Source organism: Malaclemys terrapin, chromosome 1 (genome assembly GCF_027887155.1).
Source record: "Malaclemys terrapin pileata isolate rMalTer1 chromosome 1, rMalTer1.hap1, whole genome shotgun sequence".
Taxonomy (NCBI): Eukaryota; Metazoa; Chordata; order Testudines; family Emydidae; genus Malaclemys; species Malaclemys terrapin.
Genome location: NC_071505.1, coordinates 97,776,760 through 97,801,240, shown reverse-complemented (window position 1 = coordinate 97,801,240; position 24,481 = coordinate 97,776,760). Strand labels below are relative to the sequence as shown.

At 45.6% G+C, this 24,481-nt stretch overlaps 1 protein-coding gene across 4 annotated transcripts in view; it reads left to right on the top strand.

Moving 5' to 3' along the window:
* Positions 1-331: 331 nt before the first annotated feature.
* Positions 332-24,481, top strand: part of ABTB3 (ankyrin repeat and BTB domain containing 3) — a 282,735-nt gene continuing 258,585 nt past the window's right edge. For all 4 annotated transcript variants that reach the window (XM_054032688.1, XM_054032669.1, XM_054032679.1 and 1 more), the window contains exon 1: positions 332-2,106. In XM_054032688.1, coding sequence (XP_053888663.1) covers positions 1,134-2,106 — 973 coding nt within the window. In that variant the 5' untranslated portion in view covers positions 332-1,133. The remainder of the gene's footprint in view (positions 2,107-24,481) is intronic.

The window sequence follows — 24,481 nt, the reverse complement described above, 5'->3', positions numbered from 1 at the left end:
TGCAGCAGGGGGTGGTGCTGCACTCACCGGCGGCGGTAAGTGGAGTGACCTGGCCCCAGCCCGTTCCGCTCCCCTGGCTCCCAGCCGCGCCGACGGGTGAGTGCGGGGGGGCGGTTTCTCCCCCGCCCCCCAAGGCTGGGAGCCAGGGGAGCAGAGCGGAGCTGCCTGGGGCCGGGTCACTGTACTTCCCACCGCCCCCTGGGTGCGCGGTCGGACTGGCCGCTCTGCACGCACCGGGCGGCAGGAAGTGGAGCGACCCAGCCCAACCCGCGGAGGCCTGGGTCCCACACAGAGCCCCCCCCCCCGGGGGGGGGGGGCTGCGTAGGGCACCAAAATGGCTAGGGAGGGCCCTGGCCCCAGTGGGGGGGAACCACTGGAGCAGTAAATACTCTTACAAGAATTCGCAGCTGCTGGATCTGTTTTAGGCTGGTGGTTTCTAATTTCTACTACCTGCTAAGGACACAAGCCTGAGGTTTAGGCTATTCTTAACCACACAAATCACTACCCAGTCCTGGAGCTTTCCCTCCTCTGTTTTGGAGAATCTACATGGCTCCTGTGAGTTTTTTCAACAGCAAAGTTCAACAAAAACAAATAACCAGAGAGAGACCAAAAAACCCCAGGTCCTGGTAACAGGCCCAGAGCTGTGGGGGCTGCCTGGGCTCTGGGTCTCGATTCTCCATGAATTCCAAAGGGTGAAGCTCGACTCCCTCATTTCTGCCGATAGGGAGGAAACAAGGGGGGCGAAGGGGTGATATAATTAGCATATTCCAACGCTATTGGCTCGTTCCCGAGCTGTTTTACATAGGCCCGCCTCTTCCCCACTCCCTCCTCCGGCTGGCTGGCTGGGTTTTGCGGTATAGGGCTGCCTGCTAGTGCAGTGCAGTGATCGGCGAGGGAGGCTGGCGGCGGCGCTGCTGCTGGAGGCGGGGAGAAGGGAACATTTAAACACTTTTATTTTTCCGGCGTTCTTCCGCCGCCCGGCTGGGAGTGGGGCTGCCGAGCCCCTCCGCGGAGCTGAGCCGGTGCGTGGGCCGGGAAGAGGCTTTGGAAGGCGCAACAAAGTGGCGAGTGGGCTCCGTCTCGTCTTTCCGTTCCCCCTCTGGTTTCCTGCGGGTGCAGCATGAAGTGCAGCTATGGCAAGGCGAGGTAAGACAGTGGTGAGGACGCTGGAAGATTTGACCCTGGATTCTGGTTATGGTGGTGCTGCGGACTCAGTCCGGTCCTCCAACTTGTCCCTGTGCTGTTCGGATTCCCACCCGGCTTACCCCTATGGAGGAAACTGCTGGCAGCATCTAGCTGACTCCATGCACAGTAGGCACAACAGCTTTGACACTGTCAACACGGTCCTAGTGGAAGACTCCGAGGTGCTGGACTGCTCGGGGCAGCAGTGCTCCAGGCTGCTGCCTGACCTTGAGGAGGTCCCTTGGACTCTGGAGGAGGTGGAGGCGCTGCTCCTGCTGCGGCACAGGGAGCCCCGCGGGCCGGCGGCCACCCCCGCTAGCCCTGCCAGAGATGCCCTGGCCAAGCTCTCCTCCTTGGTCAGCCGGGCGCTGATCCGGATCGCCAAGGAGGCTCAGCGGCTGAGCCTGCGGTTTGCCAAATGCACCAAGTACGAGATCCAGAGCGCCATGGAGATCATCCTGGACTGGACGCTGGCCTCCAGCTGCACGGCGGCCGCCCTGGGCGCCCTCTCCCTCTACAACATGAGCAGCAGCGGCGGGGACCGCTTCAGCCGGGGCAAATCCACCCGCTGCGGGCTCACCTTCTCGGTGGGCAAGTTCTACCGCTGGATGGTGGACAGCCGGGTGGCCGTGCGCATCCACGAGCACGCCGCCATCTACCTGACCGCCTGCCTGGAGAACCTCTTCCGAGACATCTACGGGCGGGTGATGGCGGGGGGCAGCGCCTCGGCCCACCCGCACCCCAACCGGGGCTCGGGCTCGGCCGCCGCCGCTGGCGCGGAGAAGGACAAGGAGGGCGGCGGCGGCGGCGGCGAAGCGCCCAAGTTTACGGTGGAGGCTCTGGAGCAGACGGTCAACAACGACGCGGAGCTGTGGGGCTTGCTGCAGCCCTACCAGCACCTCATCTGCGGGAAGAACGCCAGCGGTGAGTGCGCGGCTGTGCCCTCCTATGGGGCCGGGGTGTTAGGGGCTGCTCCCTCCCCACGTGCTCTCCTGTGGGGCCGGGAGTGGAGTGTTAGGGGCTGCCCCCCTCCCCATGTGCCCTCTTGGGGGACCAGGGGAGGTGTTAGGGGCTGCATCCCTCCCCGTGAGCCCTCCTGAGAGGCAAGGGGTGAGGGGTCATGGTGTGCAGCCTTCCCCGTGTGCCCACCTGTGGGGCCAGGGGCAGGTGGGTGGCGGGCACGGTGTGCAGTCCTCTCGGTGTCAGTGCAGCGGGACGGGGAAGGAGGGTTCTAGTCTGTGACCACTTGGGATGCCAGCGGGGAGGGGGGCCCTGGCCACCTAGGCCGTTCTTGTGCCCCTCAAAGTTTGCGCTGGGAGCAGAGTATGTGGCGAGTATTGCAGGGAAACCCAGCCCCAAATGCGCGCGAATGTTGCGCAGTTTGACACTTTTCTTATTTTATTTGGATGAAGTATCAGCTGTAGCCAGCCAGCCAACCAAAAATCCCTGTTGCGCCCCGCAGCCGCTGGGGCCCCCTCCCTGCGCTCAGACCCCCACACTTCGCGCGCAGGCCCTGGGAGCCGCAGTTTTGCGCATCCGGAGCGGGAAGGCTGATCTGGGAAGCCAGGACTCCCTCTGGGGAAGGGCTGAGCACCTGTAGTGAGTGGGAGCTGCAAATGCTCAGCATCTCCCAGGATCTCCCTTGGGGAGCGTAGAGAGTCGCCCCCTCTTCCCCCGGCGCATCTAGGAAGCGCAGATGGCTGCGCTTTGCAGGGTAGCTAAGCCCCAGAGGCGTAGCGAGCGCCCTCCGACCGGAGGGGACCCCGCAAGGAAGGGGGCCCCTAAAAGTGGCAAAATAAATACCGCATTCCAGTTTCTGCATTGTAAGGGGCCCCGCCCGGACATATGTTCGGAGGGGGCCACGTTCTTTGTTGCTAAGCCCCATCCTGCAGCCCTAAGGGGCTCAACTTGCGCCGACGAAGTGTGCCCGCCGGAGGGTTGCGCACTGGGGGTGAGGCTGTTGGTAATTAACCCGCCGGCTGCTGCCCTCCCGCTTGCTGCGCCTTCTGCAGGTGGAGCTGGAGGTGTTTTCCACCCTATTGTGTCGGATCGGCTTTTACCCCATGTACATTTGATGTCAAGCCGTTTTCACCTTGAACACAGAATTTTAGCGGGACACGAGGAGACTGTAAATCGGGGCTAGAAAGCCTTCGTCGTGCATCAATTCCTCCCCCCCTCTCCCGGCCATCTGTATGGAGTACCATGCCGCAAGTGTCTGCGGCGGGCTACGGCTTCAGTCCTACAGAGCTGGGGGGAGAGAGGGGTGGGAGGGGAACAGGTCCTTCTGCATCGCAAAAAATGCGCGGCCGATCTCATTAAGGGGGGGGGGGAAGCTGTCAGACACCCCGTGTTGCTCTCTTGGGGGTTCAGCGCTACGGTACCGTATGGATGTGTGTGATTCCGCTGCAGCCTGTCGCCAGCACAATGGAGTTGGGGGAGGGGGTGGGAAGAGGGTCTTGGTGGCATTTTGGGGCATTATTTACAGTGACATCCCTACTGAACTTTCTGGCATCTCGACTGATGGGTTGATTGAACGGCTCGTGTGTTTGGGGGAGGAGGGGTTGTTTTGTTTTTTCTGTTTTTTTTTTTAGGGGCTTCTCAAAATGGTTGGGTTTCAGCAACGCTTGAGTTATAGACACACACTTCAAAGCTTCAATTTTCCACAGGAAATGGTACAAGCGTAACTGAACACTCGAAAATGAAATAAAACTTTATTTCATATGCGGTGGTTTGGCCAGAGACTGCGTGGTTGGAGCTCAGATGCAGTCTTTCTGGGCAGATTTCATTCATGTTGCTGCTTGTTTACCGAAAGCTTGACACAGATGCAACATGATGGTGCATCAACTTCCTGGGGATTTTTTTTTTAGGAGGTGTCCAACGTTTTAATGGTTTAGCTCTCATTTAATAAAACCCCGGTGCCTGGAATTGAAATTTCTTCTATTGTCAGCTAACCTATATTCATAGGTTTAGGGAAAATGCAACAAACCTATGGATAGGTTTAGTGGACTCAAACTGAAAGAGACAGACAGACAGACAGACACACACACACACACACACACACACTTTTCTCTCTCTCTCTATTAACCTAAAGGAAAATTTGTATACAGCTGAGATGTAAAATACTGTTTTGAAAAGAAACGGAGTTCAGCTTCTGTCATGTCTACAATTTAACTCTAAGTTACTATAGCCTAACCATTGCTTTACGCACGATTACCTGTTTTGAGACATCCTTTCTCCCAGAAAGGATCTAGAGGGATGCAATACAGAGGCAAAACAAGGGGGTAGATCCCCAGCTGGGGTAAATTGTCATAGCTGTATCGATGTCAGCTTTCCATTATAGAGCTATGACCACCTCCACAAACTGATCTGCCCCAAGAGCTTTATTTAGCCTTAAATCAGAATTTCTTTGCTGTTAATGGGTTGTCTCTAATGATCCTTATGCTTTATTTTAACACAGTTTGTGTGTGTATGCATGCGTTCTCTTTAATGGTGTTACTGCCGTTTTTTTTCCATTAGTCACATTATTGTGCCTGTACGTTTCAGATGGCACCATTTTTCATTTCTGACGTTGCAGTGCTGTCCCTACAGACCTGTGTTGAGTCTTTCATTTTGTAACTCCCATCGTAGCACCTCTGTGGATTTAAATTAACTTAATACATGACCCTCATTCATCTCATTTTCAGAGACTTTGAGTTTTTCCTCTCCATTTTGTTTGTTGCTTTACCTAGGAATACCTCATTTGTGGCTCAGTCCTGAGTCAAGCAAAACTCTCTGCCATCATTTGGAATCTTGCCTGAGTAAAGATGCTAGGATCAGACCATAACTAGTTCATCTTGCTTTATCTCTTCCTCTAGGCTCCATCCCCTGCATCTCTGTCCTCTACATGTAAATGACTGAGTTCTTTATAGTTTTTTAATTTACAGTTTGGTATACTATCTTATATTAGTGGAGATTTTGTGCAAGGAATGCAGAATCAGGCCCCATGGTGTTAAAGGATATCTTTTATTTTCATAGAATCATAGAAATGTAGGGCTGGAAGAGACCTTGGGAGACCAAGTCCCACCCCCTGTGCTGAGGCAGGACCAAGTAAACCTAGACCATCCCTGGCAGGTGTTTGTCCAACCTATTCTTAAAAACCTCCAATAATGGGGATTCCACAACCTCCCTTGGACGCCTGTTCCAGAACATAACTGCCTTTATAGTTACCAAGTTTTTCCTAATATCTAACCTACATCTCCCTTGCTGCAGATTAGGCCCATTACTTGTTTTATCTTTAGTGGACATGGAGAAAAACTGATCACTGTCCTTTATAACAGCTCTTAACATATTTGAAGATTGTTATTAGGTCCCTGCTTAGTCATCTTTTGTCAAAAAACTGGGCATGTTTAGTCTTAACCTTTCCTCGTAGGTCAGGTTTTCTAAACCTTTTATTATTTTTGTTGCTCTCCTCTGGACTCTCTCCAATTTATCCACATTTTCCCTAAAGTGTAGTGCCCAGAATTGGACACAGTACTGCAGCTAAGGCCTCATCAGTGCCGAACAGTGGGACAATTACCTCCTGTGTATTACATACAACACTCCTGTTAAGACAACCCAGAATATTAGCCTTTTCCACAACTGCATCACATTTTTCACTCGTATTCAATTTGTGATCTGCTATAACCCCCAGATCCTTTTCAGTTGTACTACCACCTAAGCAGTTATTCTCCATTTTGTAGCTATGCATTTAATTTTTACTACCTAAGTTAAGTACTTTGCACTTATCTTTATTAAATTTCATCTTGCTGATTTCAGACTAATTCTCTAATGTAATTTTGAATTCTAATGCTGTCCTCCAAGTGCTTGCAAACCCTCCGAGTTTGAGATTATGGGCAAATTTTGTAAGCATACTCTCCACTCCCTTATCCAAATCATTAATTAAAACACTGAATAATGCTGGACTCAGGACTGACCCCTTTGGGACCCCACTAGATATACCCTCCCAGTTTAAGCGTAAACCATTGATAAATATTTGAGTACAGTTTTTCACCCACTTTATAGTATTTTCATCCAGACTACATTTCCCTAGTTTGCTTATGAGATTGTCCTGTGGAACTGTGTCGAATGCCTTACTAAAATAAAAATGTCACGTCATAGGTATTAAACCAGTTATTAGCTCTCATTCCCTGCTAAATAGAGGACATACACTTTCCTTCATTTTTCTTTTGCTCCTAATTTATTTTAAAAAACTCTTCCAATCGTCTTGTATGTCTCTTGCTAGGTATAACTCATTTTGTGCCTTAGCCTTTCTGATTTTGTCCCTGTATGCTTATGCTGTTCTTTTATACCTCCTCCTGATTTATTTCAGGTGCTCACTATGAGCTCTGGGCATTTTCATAACAATTAGTTATAAATGCTAAAATGATTACATTCTCCTCCCCCGCCTCTGAAAGGTTTGTTTAGTTTATTTACTGATATGGCCCCATCACCATAATATCTAAGTGTTTCACAATCATTCCGGAAATAATCCACACAGTACTTCTATCAGGGAGGGAAATATGATCTTTATTTCACAGATGTGGAACTGAGGCACAGAGAGATTCACACTGACTTGTCCAAAGTTGTACAGCAAGCCTGTGGTAGGAGCCAAGAACTTCTGAAGCCACATCCTTTGGTCCCTGTTCAGTGGCATAACCAGAAGATCATCCTTCCTCTGTACTGGGCAATTGAGTTACAACCATAACAACAGTTGGGTATCTAACAATGCTTTCCCCACTCTTCCAATCTACCCTCTCCAAATGCCCAGGAGATAATGTAGGGTATATTGTGTGTGGATGGTTCATAAATCGGGGCCCCAATTATATTGTCAGTGGCATGTGAACAACAGTTACGCATGCATTGATCTGGGTGGGAGTAACAAATGCATAGAATGGCCCACCAGACCCTGATGGAAGCTATTCCAGAGTCAAGGACTCCTTATGGGGAACACCTTACCAGTAGACCCAAGCCATGTGAATTGGGGGACTCCAGACTTAGTGCCTTTGCTGATTGCAACTGTGGCAGTACCACTCAAGGAGGGAGGAATTCTCTGTGGCCCACAGATCTCAAATCATTTAGGGTTTTATAGGTTCAAGTCCACACCTTAAATTCCACCTGGAAACAAAACAGGCAACCAGTGAAGATCACAGAACACCAATGTTTCTTCTTGCAAGAGGCTTGCTTGGATATCAACGTCTGCACCTGAATATGAAATGGTTGCAAGCTATGAGGCTGTTTTAGACTGTAAGGACGGATGGAAGTGGTGGAAAAGTGGCCTCAGGATTGGAGAGAGACAAATGACTCTTTCATGGCATTCCCCAATCAGTTGTGCCCAGTGTTTACTCACCACATCTGAGGATCCAGCCCAGTATTTTTAACCATAGTTAGATCCTCAGCAGCTCCTGGATGTCCTAACATGATCTGTGTTACAAACAGGGCCGGCTCCAGGCACCAGCCCACCAAACTCGTGCTTGGGGCGGCACCTGGAGGGGGGCGGCGCGGCGCTCCGGCCCCTGGGGAGAGTGGGGCCACGGCCGGGCTCGCCGACCTCCCCCCGGCGCCCTCCCCCCGGCCGCCGGGGGGAGAGCGGCGAGCCCTGGCTGGGGCTCGCCGCCCTCTCGTCGCCCTGATCCCTGCGCTCTGGCTGCCGGGGGGAGAGTGGAGCCCCCGATGGGGCTCGCCACCCTCCTCCCAGGGCTCCTGCCCCCTGGCCGCCGGGGGGAGAGCGGAGCCCCCGTCGGGGCTCACCGCCCTCCCCTGGGGGCTCCAGCCGCCCTCCCCCCCCCCCCCACAGGGGGGGGGGGCGGCCGGCGGCTTTTTTGCCTGGGGCGGCAAAAAAGCCAGAGCCGGCCCTGGTTACAAAATAACCTTCTACCAATGGTGGTCACGCCCTTGAGTCAGTGTGGCTGATATAGTCCTTGCTAGTTCTTCTACTTGCTTCCGCCAGTTGTTTCCTCCAACCCACTAGCCTTGTCGGGATTGAGTTCAGCCAGCTACCTTAACCCAAGCAAGCCCTGATCTTATACACTGGCTCATTCATTGCAGTGCACTGCTGGGTGAGAAATAATGGAGAGGTAGACTACATTGTAGCCTCCTCACTAACCCTCCTATAGGCCTCAAATACATATATTTTACAGAAGGGGTGACAAAATGGAACCCCTCTGTCCCCACAACAGAACCATTGGGGAAGATATGTACCACCCATTGCAACTGCAGCTGAGTTCATTTCAGGTTCTGTATTGCAACCCAATTACCTCAGAATTACTCAGTATTTTTTCTGGACAACTAGAGGTTTTAATTTAATGGCTGAATGAAAATTAAATACTTTACATCTGGGCTCTGGGATTTTGTTGATACACAAATTTAAAAGCTCCATCAAACATTACACATTTTGTATGTCATAGTATGCACACATATGTTAAATCTTTTTCTTTTTTTCACTAAGAAACTACTTTTATGGCCAGATCCAAAAGACTCTGACGTCAGTGGAAAGGATCTCACTGACTTTGATGGGCCTTGGATCAGGCATTTACTGTGCAACCTAGGAACCAAGGCCTTTATTTTCCATTTTCAGAGGAAAACTCAAGGGAGGGGTAAAAATAGCCCAGTATTATCTAGGCTCCATCTGAACTAAACTGAGAATTGGTATTACTTTAGTCTATAGTATAGTATGTAGGGAATGGTTAGTAGTTTAGAAGCCCTCTAGTGGGTCTCCCTGTCTTCTATTGCAGAAGTCACTAGATTCTACCAGAGCCACAGTGTGCACATGCAGTATGTGTGTAGGTATAGTGTGTGTGTGTATATATATATATGTATGTAGCTAAGCCTTGTTTCCTTATAGTTATTAAATGCAGTCATTTATGTGGCTTCTTTATATTCCTAATGTTGCATACAGAGCAAAAACACAGCAAATTGAAGAAAAACTGGGGTTAGGATGGGATTGGCTAATGTGTGTTAACGAACCCTGATCTAATGTTGACCTCTTTTCCTAATCTAGGCAAACTCTGGAGACTGAAAAGCAGATCACAGACCATAGTAAACATGTATAGTTTAACTAAACGTGTTAAAGTTTAAAAATATTATATAAATAAGCTATTATCTGGATTAATTGTAAACGCTTTGTTGTTGTCTCTGTTGTATTGCTTCTTGTATTGCCATTAAGATATTAATGTTGTAGGTGCATTGTAAAAATAAATCCGAAACTTCATTTGAGCTGCCATCTAATGTGACATCAGAATATTTATAGGGACAGATGAAGACCAGTCTTGACTAACAGACCTTTTCTTTTTTCTTTTCTTTTAATTCCAATTCCACCATCATAGTTTCCCCCCGTGCTGCAGTCTCCTCCTCATTTGCTAGGAAAAAAACTAACCATCTTTTGGACTTATTTATACTCCTTGTTTCAGATAGTCTTCTGTTACCTTTCCCCCCATACATTTCCTTCTACTTGAGTTCCCTATTCAGAGGCTGAAATCTGTAGTGGGATCATGTATGACCCCCACTTTTCTTATGTCCTTTTATCAACAGCTGTGTATGAAAAATTCCACTGCTGTGCTCCCATTGATCTCAGTAGCGCAGTAACTCTGAATGCTAATGATGGCAATGTAAAGGTCAACATTAACTCGGTCACTGCTGATTTTTTAATAAACATCCAGCCACTTTGGATTGCAGGCTGATCTTAAAGAAAGTACCAGTGCTGTTTCTCTCCAATCTTGCGCTCCACACCTTGCATCAGCACCTACTTGCACTCCTGATCTCTTCCCAGCTTCAGCACCTTTCCAATTTCTTCCACTTACACCATCACCAGTACCAGGTCATATTCTCACATCCAGTCCCAGCACCACACTGAACTGACAACTTCACCACCAGTGCATTTCTCCATACGTCACTTTACAGCACACCTCTGCATGTGAAAGGTTTCAATAGAGTAAAGCATATTAGGAAAAAAGTCACATGCAGAATATTTTTTTCCCTTGTTTTTTTCTGCTTTCTGTTTCTGGCCAAAAGAGATTAATTTAGCCTATCATGTGTAATCTATAAATATAATTACCATGCAGCCAATAAATATTTCAAGATATTTTTTAAAATGTATAGATGCAGTCAAAAGTAAACTCAATATAGTCTGCATAATTGGTTACATGTACTATTACTTCAACAGAGGTGTTCAGTTGAACCATCTGAAAAGGTGTATTTTCCACAGAAGTACATCAGCTGAAGCATCAAATCTGAAAACTACTTCTATGTTGGTCTTTCATGGATTCCTTAGAAGAAATATTCTTTAGCAGTGGGACAAGCTTGCTTGATTTTTGTTTGATAGTTACATTTCTTTAAATTTGCCATGATTTCCCTCCCGTCCCCGCCTTTTCCTCCCCCCCCCCCCCAAGAATGGAGAAATCTCTGTGTTGTGGGCTCAGAAAAACATAATTTGGAGTGTAATCGCTCATTATACATTCTATAAAGTAAAACTAGTTTTCTGTGGAATTAGGGGTAGGAGGTTATTGAAGAAATGCAATGAATCAGTGAGAGGTTTGGTTTATTTTCACATGGGTAGAATGAGGCGAGGTATATGTTACAGCAGCCTGGAAACAAGGAGCCATTATGTATGTTTGTCAGTTTAGTGGAATGGATGTATAACAAACACCTACTGTAATAGCTTGCTGAGGTGCTGTAGACTTGTTTTAGTTTTATTTTAATAAACATTTCACTTTGAATTAACTTGGTGTTTAATTGTGTTTTGAAGTGTGTACATACTTGGATTGGAATCCTTGAATTCTTAAATGGTGGGTCTAGATTTCCTTTCCACAATGGCTTCTGGGTTATGAACAAGGCATGCAACATGGTCCACATTTGGTTTTGTTGTTAGTGTGTTTAAAACCGCTGAACTTGAATTAATATGCAAATTAGACACTATCAACTTAGGCTTGAATAGAGACTGGGAATGGCTGAGCCATTACACACACTGAATCTATTTCCCCATGTTAAGTATTCTCACACCTCTTGTCAAACTGTCTGTAATGGGCTATCTTGATTATGACTACAAAAGTTTTTTTCTCTTAATTAATTAGCCTCTTAGAGTTGGTAGGACAACTCCCACCTTTTAATGTTCTCTGTATGTGTGTGTATATATATCTCCTCACTATATGTTCCATTCTATGCATCCAATGAAGTGGGCTGTAGCCCACGAAAGCTTATGCTCAAATAAATTTGTTAGTCTCTAAGGCTAGGTCTACACTACAGAGGGGGTCGACCTAAGATACGCAACTTCAGCTATGTGAATAGCGTAGCTGAAGTGGCGTATTTTAGGTCGACTTACCTGGCTGTGAGGACGGCAGTGAGTCGACCGCTGCCGCGCCGCCGTCGACTCCGCTTCCGCCTCTTGCCACGGTGGATTTCCGAAGTCGACGGAAGAGCCACCAGGGATTGATTTTATCGCGTCTTCACTAGACGTGATAAGTCGATCCCCAATAGATCGATTGCTACCCGCCAATTCGGCGGATAGTGAAGACGTGCCCTAAGGTGCCACAAGTACTCCTGTTCTTTTTGCGGATACAGACTAACACGGTTGCTATTCTGAGACCTGTGTTTAAAAAGGCTTCCTAATTCTAGCAACATTGATTTAAAGATCATCCGGACAAATACCCCTCAGACATGCACATGTGGCTCCCATTGGTTTCTGAGGCAGCTACATATGTATGTCCAAGGCCAGAATTTAACTTTAACAAATCAGAGAGGTGGGACTGCTTGTCACTGTCATTAGAGTGGTGTCAGTCAAGCTGCCGTTGCCATTCTTTTGAGTTTATTTTGATTCATGCACTCACTCCATACTAAGCTGCACCTGTGCTTTGCTCTAATTGCTCCTGGACACATTTTGAAAAGTTATAATAATAGACTACTCCAGTAACACCCTGTTCAACTGATAACAAGCATATATTATAACGTAGCAGTTGCAAACATGTTTAAGATCTTTACAAACTCCCACCAGAGTTCTCCCAGCACCTGGCAGCTTGGGAAAAGAAATGAGCCTTTGTAATATTATTTAAAGGCTGATTTTTGTAAAACAGGGACAATTTCAGATGGGAATAAGGATCAGAGCAAATTTCAAGGTTGAGGCGACCCACGTTGAGAGCAGCTGCCTCCTCTCTCTGTGGCAGAGTGGTAAAGGGAATCTTTCAGACAAGTAGGTTCTGTGCTATTAAGGGCCAGTTAAGTATACTGTGTTAATCTCATTCAGTCAAGACTACCTGTTTGTTAAACATCCTGGGCCATTTTGGTAACACTGAGTAAATCTGCATTAAATCCATTGGGCCAAATTCTATCGTCCTTAATTGACTTCAGTAGGAGTATTGTTCGATTAAGGACTATATAATTTGACCCTGACTTCGTTGGCATTCGTCCAGACTTCCATGGATATAACTGAATTCAGAATTTGGACCTTTATGTACTTACAGTTGAGTCAATAATGGATATTTTCAGTAATTCTAACTTTAAAAAAAAATCCTAAAATATGGAAGCAGAAGAGACAAACACTTTATTCTTCAAGTGGTTGGTGTATGAAAGCAAAGTTCTGATGAAGGGTCTGAGCTGCAAGTTTTGTTTGAAGTTGGAGTGTCAGCTAGAAGTTAGTGAGTGTAACTGAGCCAGAAAGGAGGGAGAATACTCTGAGGCTGGCAAATTCAGGGTCTGATCCTATAGACTGTACTCGTGTGAGGATTCCCATTGGTTTTACTGGAATTATTTCCATAATAGTAGCAGGACTGGGCTCTACATGAGCAGAGAAAAGGGAATTCCAGAGGAAATTAAAGAAGGGGACCACAGGACCCTTTCAAGGGAACAGAGAATCTGAATAAATTGTCCATGAACAGAGGGGAGAGATAAATAACCCTGGGACCAGATATAATAATAGGGTGACCAGATATCCCAATTTTATACGGACAGTCCTGATTTTTGGGTCTTTCTCATATAGGCTCCTATTACCCCTCACCCCCATCCCGATTTTTCACACTTGCTGTCTGATCACCCTACTGGGAGAGTGTCTGGGTATTTAAAGGTACTATGCTTTTAAATCCATTACTGTAAAATCTTGCTTACCCAGATGTAACCAGGAGGGTAGGGTAGGGTGGTGGCATCCCAGCAACAGTTACAGTGAATAAACTTGAACGGTCCTGGAGAATCCTCCAATTATCAATTTAATTGATCCTTTACTGGATAGTAGGGAGTTCTGGATATAGTGCCTTGAATGTATTGTATTTGGCTATGTTGGGATGTATTTAGGCTGTAGAACCAAGCTCCATGATCTTAACTACGCAAAGGCTTGCAAATAGGAACCAAGCACAAGAATGAAACGGAGAGATAATGGAGTCATCTGTAGGGAAGGAAGTAGGGACTAAATGCTCCTGCTTCTCCGGGACTGAGGGGGAATTTTCAGGTATCTGAGAGACTGTGCAAGACTTACAAATTCTTCAGCTGGAAGGTACTGAATTGTTCACCAACAGAAGGAAGGAGGAACATTTAGAAGTGAGATTCATCTCAGATGGTGAGTGCAATAAGCAGTGCAGAGAAATCTGGGAAACTTTTACAACATTGCATACAATCGTTTCCAACATATCACAGAAATGAATACCTTTACTGAAGCATAGATTGTACATCCATGCATATGAGTTATTTTGCAACAAGCCTCCAAAGAATGAATGAATGAAAATAATACGAGCTAGATTTTGTTCTCAGAAAAGCTATTATTTCAGTTGATGTCTATAAATTAACTGTTATAAATGTTAATATTTGTTAAAATTTTCCTAAGGCTATTCGTTTTTTCACTTCTCTAAAGCAGATTTTCTTTAAAGCTACACATACAATATGTTCTAAATGTACTGTATATGAACCCTATCTTGTAGTCCTCACTTGGGCAAAATTTCCATTGACTTCAATGGGAATGTTGTCTGTGCAAGGACAGCAGGATTTAGCTCCAGTATTGGATAATAAATGAAAGGGACAGTGAATCAAATTTTAGCCCCAAATTTAGATTTTGTAAAGATAAACTTTTATAAAACTCAAGATCAAGAACAACAATGTTGACATGAAAATTGTTTTTAATTTCAACAAGAAGGGTTCTTTTCAGTGTTGTTGTGATCACAACATTCTGCTAAAAACTGAGACGTGAAACTGACTAGAAATGGAATGCAAACCATACTGAAACTGCCTCACCTATTTTCATTGGCCAATTTAAGAAACATTAAAGATAATCAAGCAGCATACATTTTGGGGAGTAAATTCTATTTTAAAAATAAAAATTCAGTTTTAGTGATCTGGCATGTTCTTAGTAAGAACAATGGCTTTTTTTTAAAGAAAAAAATCTGATTCTTTTAACCTATAAGTAATTACAAAAAACAAAAACAAAAAAACCCCTAGTTAGGGACCTGCTATAATTTTATGTTGCTATCAACCTATAATCTAGAATTCCTGTATATTACTATACTCACAAAATGTTGCCCTTTGCATTTGGTTAGGTTTGGCTAGTGAAAACAATCCTGCAAGCTGATAAATATAGAAACAGACCAATAATGTGCAAAATATTTTTATTGCTTGCAGTACCTAATCTAGATAATATTCATAGAATCATAGAACTGTAGGACTGGAAGGGACTCAGTAGGTCATCTAGTCCAGTCCCCTGCAATGAGGCAGGACTAAGTATTATTTAGATCATCCCTGACAGGTGTTTGTCTATCCTGTTCTTTAAAACCTCGAATGCTTAACTACCCGGACAGTTAGGAAGTTTTTCCTAATGTCTAACCTAAATCTCTCGTGCTGCAGTTTAAGGCCATTACTTCTTGTCCTGTCCTCAGTGGATAAGCAGAACAATTTATCACTCTCCTATTTATAACAAACTTTTTTATACTTGAAGACTGTTACGTTCCCTCTCAGTCTTCTCCAAACTAAACAAACCTAGTTTTGTCAATCTTTCCTCACCAGTAATATTTTCTAGACCTTTAATCATTTTTATTGCTCTCCTCTGGACCTTCTCCAGTTTGTCTGCATCTATCCCAAAGTGTAATGCCCAGAACTGGACACAGTACTCTACTTGAGGTCTTATCAGTGCTGAGCAGAGTAGAAGAATGAATTTTTATGTCTTGCTTACAATACTCCTGCTAATATATCCCAGAATGATATTTACTCTTTTTGCAACAGTATTACGTTGCTGACTCATATTTAGTTTGTGATCCACTATAACTCCCAGATCCTTTTCTGCAGTACTACTTCCTAGGCAGTCATTCCCATTTTGTGTTTGTGCAAAGTGTAGTACTTTGCATTTGTCCTTATTGAATTTTATCCTATTTACTTCAGGTCATTTGTCCAGTCTGTCAAGATCAATCCTGTCCTCCAAAGCACTTTAAACTGTTCTCTGCTTAGTATTGTCTGCAGACTTAATAAGTGTACTCTCTGTACCATTATTCAAATCATTTATGGAAAATATTGAACAGAACTGGACCCAGGACAGATCCCTGCAGGATCCCACTCAATGTGCTCTTCCAGCTTGACTGTGAACCACTGATAACTTCTCTCTGAGTATGGTTTTACAACCGGTTGTGCATCCACTTTATAGTAGGCTTGTCTAGAATATATTTCCCTAGTTTGCTTATGAGAGGGTCATATGAGACGGTATCAAAGGCCTTACTAAAGTTGAGATATACCACATCTACTCTTTCCCCTCCTCCCCGCCTCAAAGACTTGTTACCCTTTCATAGAAGAATATTAGGTTGGTTTGACTTGACTTGTTTTGACAAATCCATGTTGATTGTTCACAAAACACCCTGTATGGTGGAAGTTAACTACAGTTAAGGTAACCAGAAAACCTTAAAATATTTTTTTAAATCAGTCTTGCATCTGAAGAAGTGAGGTTCTTACCCACGAAAGCTTATGCTCCCAGTACTTCTGTTAGTCTCAAAGGTGCCACAGGACCCTCTGTTGCTTTTTAAAATATTTAGTCTTTGAGCTTGGGAAGAAATAACGAACTTCTCATAAAAAATTCTGAACTTCCTTAGCAGGATTCTTCCAGCCAAAAGCTGGAAATCACTGTAGATAGTTCAGTGAAGCCATCTGCCTAATGCATGCTAGCAGTTAAAGCAGGATGCTTGAATTTTTTTATTAAAAGAGATTAACTATAAAATGGAAAATACTATAGCAACATTATGGGCCAAATCCTGTCCCCCTTAATCATACAAATAGCATAATTGATTTCTAGCAAGGATAGGCTCTCACCCTTGTTGAATGCACATATGAAGCCATTTGTGGGGTTTCTAAGGAGACATGGGCTGTGATTTAGTCAACTTCCTGAGGACTTTCAGCTCTATGCCCAAGTCACTTCCAGCTAGGCTGGTGTAGAGGAATGCACACCTATTTGAGACTAAAGGACTAGCTGGCCGAAGCTGTGTCCAGAAGAGATTTAGTTGTTAGTGGATTGGAGAAAGAGACCAGATTAATTGGGTTAGCAGGATTTTATTGTCACCTTTATTAGAGATATCCATTTACTACATTAATCATTCCTTCACATGCTGGGTTCTTCTAGATGCACGGGTAGTGGCTGAATCCTAGAGCACTTTTCTTTCATCTATGGTAGGCACAAAGAGTGCAGCTTTTTCGTTTGGGTACAGAACTTGTTACATGCTATCCATGCCTTTTGTCATCTCGAGATTAGGTTACTGTAATGCACTCTACCTCAGGCTATGTATCGAGACCATTTGGGAATTGAATCAGAATGCGGCTGTGTGTGTCATGCAGGCAGCAGTTTATGCCAGTGCTCCACAAACTGCACTGGCTACAAACTAGTGTCCGGGGGAGTTCAAGGTGTTTGTTTTAACCTTTTACAATCCAAAAAACCTGCTATAGCTGTGATTAAGGAAGGGGTTTGAGCTGGGGCTCCCTCCGTTTGAATGAGAGTGGACTTTGCCATTTGCTCCCTCCTTTGGTCCACTAGAGTCTGGATTTGTGAAGCCTCTGGGAATACTGTAAAGTTCTCCATATGTGGGGAGAGGGGACTTGATTGGTTGAGGATGTGATGGGTTTGTTACTGTTGCTGGGTGGGTGATCTAACAAGGGAAATCTCATGGAATGATCTGATGTTGTTGACCTGAAAGGTATGTGAATATTCATAGAATCATAGAACTGTAAGGAACCTTGAGAGGTCATCTAATCCAGTCCCCTGCACTCATGGCTGGACTAAGTATTATCTAGACCATCCCTGACAGGTGTTTGTCTAACTTGCTCTTAAAAATCTCCAATGATGGAGATTCCACAATCTCCCTAGGCAATTTATTCTGGTGCTTAACCACCCTGACAGGAAGTTTTTCCTAATGTCCAACCTAAACCTCCTTTGCTGCAATTTAAGCCCATTGTTTCTTGTCCTATCCTCAGAAGTTAAGAGAACAATTTTTCTCCCTCCTCCTTGTAACAACCTTTTATGTACTTGAAAACTGTTATGTCCCCCCTCAGTCTTCTCTTTTCCAGACAAACAAACCCAGTTTTTCCAATTTTCCCTCATAGGTCATGTTTTCTAGATCTTTAATAGTTTTTGTTGCTCTTCTCTGGACTTTCACCAATTTGTCCACATCTTTCCTGAAATGTGGTGCCCAGAACTGGACACAATACTCCAGTTGAGGCCTAATCAGCGCGGAGTAGAGTGGAAGAAATTACTTCTTGTGTCTTGCTTAGAACACTCCTGCTAATACATCCCAGAATGATGTTCACTTTTTTTGCAAGTGTTGACTCATATTTAGCTTGTGATACACTATGACCCCCAGATCCTTTTCCGCAGTACAGGTCTGTCGCATCTTACGCGCATTTAACAGGCGCAATTTCAACTTTACACGGTCGGCAAAAACAAAAAACAAAAAAAAAAAGAGAAAAACAACAATTTCGATACTATACCTGTAGTGCGGGCGATTTCGCCCGCCATTGAACTCAATGGGGTTTTGGCTATACGCGGTTTTCGCTTTACGCGGTAATTGCGGAACGGAACCCCCGCGTAAAATAAGACAGACCTGTACTCCTTCCTAGGCAGTCATTTCCCATTTTGTATGTGTGCAACTGATTGGTCCTTCCTAAATGGAGTACTTTGCATTTGTCCTTATTGAATTTTATTCTATTTACTTCAGACCATTTTTCCAGTTTGTCCAGATCATTTTGAAATTTAATCTTATTCTCCAAAGCACTTGCAACTCCTCCCAGCTTGGTATCGTCCGCAAATTTTATAAGTCTACTCTCTATGCCATTATGTAAATCATTGATGACGATATTGAACAGAACCGGACCCAGATCCCTGTGGGACCCCACTTGTTATGCCCTTTCAGCATCACTGTGAACCACTGCTAACTACTCTCTGGGATCAGTTTTCCAACCTGTTTTGCACCCACCTTATTGTAGCTCCATCTAGGTTGCATTTCCCTAGTTTGTTTATGAGAAGGTCATGCGAGACAGTATCAAAAGCTTTACTAAAGTCAAGATATACCACATCTACCACTTTCCCCCCTATCCACAAGGGTTGTTACCCTGTCAAATAAAGCTATCAGATTGGTTTGATATGATTTGTTCTTGGCAAATCCATGCTGTTACTTATCACTTATCACCTTATTATCTTCTAGGTGTTTGCAAATTGATTGCTTAATTATTTCCTCCGTTATCTTTCCGGGTACAGAAGTTAAGCTGACTGGTCTGTAATTCCCTGGGTTGTCCTTATTTCTCTTTTTATAGATTGACACTATATTTACCCTTTTCCAGTCTTCTGGAATCTCTCCCGTCTTCCATGACTTTTCAAAGATAATCGCTAATGGCTCAGATATCTCCTCAGTCAGCTCCTTGAGTATTGTTGGTTTTAAATTTAAATATGGTTCCAGAGTCTTGAGATTGTCATAAGCCATCAAATAGAGAGATACTGTTCTGGCATGAGAAAGGTAAGCATGATTTAGCCCTTACATAAAAGGGACCCCTGCAACTTGAGGTATGTGTTAAGTTTTGGTTGCCTCACCTTCAGGAAGATATTCCCTGGCAGACACTGAATAGGGCAATGAAAACGTTTAGAGGTGTGATGGGGATTATTTATATGTGATGACAAACAACAAAGACTGAGTTGTATGATCTGGAAAGAAGTGTAAGAAGGGATTTGGTTGAGGCATACAACGTAATGAAGGGCAAAGTGGAAACTGATCGGACACACCCCTTTGTTTTGCCCAGAGCCATAGGCTAGGTCTACACTTGCCGCCTGAATCGGCGGGTAGAAATCGACCTCTTGGGGATTGATTTATCGTGTCCCGTCGGGACGCGACAATCGATCCCCGAATCGACGCTCTTACTCCACCAGCGGAGGTGGGAGTAAGCGCCGTCGACAGAAAGCCGCAGAAGTCGATTTTGCCGCCGTTCTCACAGCGGGGTAAGTCGGCTGCGATACGTCGAATTCAGCTACGCTATTCACGTAGCTGAATTTGCGTATCTTAAATCGACTCCCCCTGTAGTGTAGATGTACCCATAGTGTGAGATCATTAAATTTAAACCGAAAGGCAGTACTTCTAAAACAAATAACAGAAACCTCTTCTTTATGTCGCATGTTGGCAACTTGTGGAGTACAGTGTTGCAGGAAGTCACTGGCAAAAAGCTTTGCAGGATTATAAGTGGGCAGGATAAGTATGACTACAGTATTAATATTATGCAAAACTATTCATCTCCTGTTTCAGGGTGCAAGCTTCATCCTCCCCAGACCTCCTCTAAGCACTTGCACCATGGCTTTTGACCTTCCCCTAAGGCGTTGCTCAGTGAGTAGTATGGGAATAGAGATCCATTCCTGGAACCCTTACTGACGTGCATTAATCCAATTAACTTCAATAGACCTGCTTGTGTGAATGAGTAAAGATTGCAGGATTGAATGGTCTAATGATCTGAACTGCAATAGGGCTGATTCTGCAATCCTGATTCTACTGAAGCCAATGGAAGCTTTGCCTGTGTTAGGAATGCTAGTTGGGGACTCTGTGTTTTCAGCAAATTGTCAAGAAGTAGGTGTTTTTGCTATAAATCAGAGGTTCAGTATTTGCTAAAGGAAGTCTCTAGTTCAGGGGTTCTCAAAATGGGGGCCGGGACCCCTCAGGGGGTCGGGAGGTCATTACATGGGGGGTCACGAGCTGTCAGCCTCCATCCCAAACCCCGCTTTGCCTCCAGCATTTATAATGGTGTTAAATATATAAAAAAGTGTTTTTAATTTATAAGGGGGGTCGAACTCAGAGGCTTGCTGTGTGAAAGGGGTCACCAGTAAAAAAGTTTGAGAACCACTGCTCTAGTTTACTGCATTCTTACTTAGTCTTTCTAAAATGTTTTTTAAATCATCATCTGGACTGACTTTTCTTTAAACAAAAATGTTGACTGTAGCCAGAAGTAACGTATCTAGAAGTAATGTTAAAATTACAAGATATTTGAAAAAGAATCTCCAACTATTTGCATTTGATTAGGGACAGGTGTTTAACTTTCACACAGCTGGTTTTTGTATCATTGCTGGAATTTTTGACCGACTAGAATAAAAACCTCACTAAATCTGGCATCCTTGCTGTAGCATTGTAAACTTGATGTTCACAAGGGAGAAGAACGTGAGATACCACTTCATTACTGTGGATCGTTACATCAATAATGTAGTAATGTAATGGGAGGAATAATGAGTTCTAATGGTGTAACAAGTGTGTTTACAGGTACTGTATTACAATTAATTGTGGCTTTCTTGGAATTAAGTGCTATTGGACAACTTCTATTAAAATTTAAACTTAACCTCCCTAATGCAAGGACTTCAGTAGCCTTAGCGATCATCTCTCAAAGACATCAAGTGTGTGCCCCGTTAAGTGAGAATGATGGGTAATTGATTGCTCTTTAGGTCATGTAATCATTTAGAATGTGTTGTCTATTCCCATGATGATGCTGGGGGTGGGGATTGGAGTTGGAAATGCCCTGGAAATGTTACAAGTTAAAACTCATTGGACCAAATTATCTGCTGGTGTAAATGTGAAAAGTGCCACCGAAGCCTATGAAGCTGCAGCAGTTTACAGCGGCAGAGACTTTGGCCCATTGCCTGGAACACTCCACCCTGCAAGGAGGTTTTGAACTTGCTGGGAAATGCTAAATGGGAGCAGCTGACTCACTGAGGCAGGTGGCTTGTTACACTCCACCCCAAGGTAGAGGAGACCGGAATAGCTGGAGTGTGTGTGTGCCTACCAGTCCAGAGGCAGGAACTCTAGGGGCAGCAAGCCTAGGGAGAAGGCAGTAGCTGAACTTTGTTAACACGTGCAGACAATAAAACAAAAAGGCTAAATCCCAGGGAAGGGTGAGTTTGGAGTCTATACGGCCTGTGGACTTTTGTTTTAGAGTAGACTGGGAAGGGCACCTATAACGCTGTCCGGAGTGGCTCGTGTTCAGGAGTGCATACCTCAGGGCAGACTGTCAAAAGCAGGGCAGACGCCCCAAACTGCTGATATGTTCTATAATTAGATCTCATCAACCCAGTACCAAATGTGAACTCCCAAAATACTACAATAGCCTTACAATGGAGTTACAGACTGTCCCCATAGACACCAGTCTATCTTGCCACCCCGGCAAGCCTGACTATGTGATAAATGATCACACGCCACGAATATTCCAGGTTACTCCCAGTCCCAAGAAATCAGTCACTCACCTAGGTCGTATTGCATCCTAGATCTCACGCCAAAGACAACGCTGGCCGCCAATTCTATAGCAAACTAATTAAAGGTTTCTTAGCTAAGAAAAATAAATGAGAGTTAATTGAGAGGTTAAACCAGGTAAAATATATGTACAGGTGAGTCAGTCTAGAATTCCAAATGGTAGCAGAGATATAGTAATCTGCCAGTTTCCCAGTAGTCTCTCAGGGCTACTTGGAATTACTCTGGGGATCTCTGTCGTCTTGTTCAGTTATTCAGCCCTGTTAGAATCCAAACAGTCCAGAGATAAAGGTTCTTTCCCTGAGTCCATACTTATAGCTTCTTCTCACAGAAAACAAGTGGACAGGGTCACCACCCACATGGGCTTTTTCTTTGATTGGCAGAGAGAAAGAGGAGCACATCTAAAGTCTTTGATCTCTAATCGTCACACACAATGACCAATTGCCTTAAAATGTACAAGAATTTGTACTTTCCTGTTCATGTTCTTCATTTGCATTACACAGGGCTTCTTTCTTGTTGGATAGGTTATTTCAGGGGTTCTCAAACTGGGGGTCGGGACCCCTCAGGGGGTTGCAAGGTTATTCTATGGGGGGTTGCGAGCTGTCAGCCTCCACCCCAACCCCGCTTTGCATCCAGCATTTGTTAAATACACCTCTACCCCGCTGTAACGCGACCCGATATAACACGGGCTCGCATATAGCACGGTAGCAGCAGGGCTCCGCCTGCTGCAGGGAGCCCCAGGCCCTTTAAATCGCTGCTGGAGCCCTGGCGTCCCTACCCTGGGGCTGCGGCAGTGGGGCTCGCCGGTGATTGAAAGGGCCCGGGGCTCCGGCTGCTGCGGGGAGCCCCGGGCCCTTTAAATCACTGCTGGAGCCCTACCGCCCCTACCCCGATATAACGGTGTTTCACTTATAACGCGGTAGGGATTTTTGACTCTTCACGACCGCGTTATATCGGGGTAGAGGTGTATAGAAAAAGTGTTTTTAATTTATAAGGAGGGGTGTCGCACTCAGAGGCTTGCTATGTGAAAGGGGTCACCAGTACAAAAGTTTGACAACCACTGGGTTATTTAGTTACAGGGGTATATACAATGTGAATGTTTGCTATTACATTATACCAGGGAACAGATAAGTGAAAACAATGCTTGTAACATCCCATTAGTTTTCATGAAGTTTAAACACCAAAGATATTCTTATACAGTTAACAAGCACTTTGATCTACAGAAATGAATTGGCCTGGCTTCCAGCTATGCATCTGTAAGTGTTCAGTGAGGCCTGGGGCTTTGGCATGAGCTGGCATCTGATCTGCCACCATCACATGTTCTTCCTCATGTTTGTCTGGGATAGGGAAGGGGATTGTGCCCACACCAGAGGGGCCAGGCAGCATGACCTTCAAGTAGCATGGAACCAGAGGATTTGTGGTGAAACAATCTATCTCCACTGATTCTGGAGCTGCTGTCTGGACAGGCAACCCCTCCTTGTTATTGCTTAGGGCCCTCTACTTCGTAACATGGCTCAGGGAGGAGCTGCACTGGCTGTTTTCCCCCTATGGCTGTGCCTCTCTTTCTGAGGGGGCGAGAAGCATTGTGGGGAAAGCTAATCCTGCTTGTAGCAGCATTAACTTCATCATGGACTTTTTCTTGGAAAGCCACTGAGTCTGGAGGGGAGTGTTCCAGGTAGATTTGCTGCTCTCCGGAGACCTGCAGAGCCCCACCATGTGCAAGGGAGCATCCCCTGGCTCGGGCAGGGCATGCAGCATAGAGTAAGTTCTGCTCCCCAATACCATGTGTTTAAGGCACCTTGTAACCATATATGGTTTTGTGCCTGTAACGGGGTGCAGACTCACCACAGCAGTGCCTCCTGCTGGTTGGTTTGGGAATTAGCTCTTTCAGCAGTGCGCCTTTGCTAGTGGTGTTTCGCCCACCATTACTCTCTCGGTCTTCACCATCCTCACAGTCAGACTCACGTCACTTCTGGACCTCGGCGTCCGCTTCTGGACACTGCCCTCTGGCTGTGCCGGCTCTGCTGACTCTCCCTCCCCCCACACACTTCTGGGGGACTGGCAGCTTCTGTTCTAAAACTCGCCTCAATGGCTCACTGCAGTCCTCAGTCTAGCCCCTTCCTCCAAGGGCAAACTGTGGTCTGGCTTAGCCACTCTCATCACTGGCAAGTGGGGAAGGTGGGGGGCCCAGGCCTGCCCACTACTCTGGGCCCCGACCCAGGAACCCTCTAGTAGCAGACACTTACTGCCCTCCTCCAACTCTCTTCTACTGCCTGCTTCCCTGGACCACTTCCCCATAGCCCCAGCACTTTTTCTGCCCCATTGTGTCAGGGCCCCAGTCTGGCAGTCATCAGCCTAGAGCTCTCCCAGCCTCTGCTGACCCTGCCCAACCCTGCTTTGTCTTAGGTGCATCTCTAAGAGCCAGTTCTTCTCCCTTTGCTCTCCAGGGAGAGACTATACTGTTCTCTGCCCTGCAGCCTTCTTATAGGGCCCAGCTTGGCCCTGATTGGCTGCTTTCAAGCCTCCACTTGACTGGCTCCCAGTAAGTCCTTCCAGGATTGGCTGGGGCTCTGTGCAGCCTCTCTGGC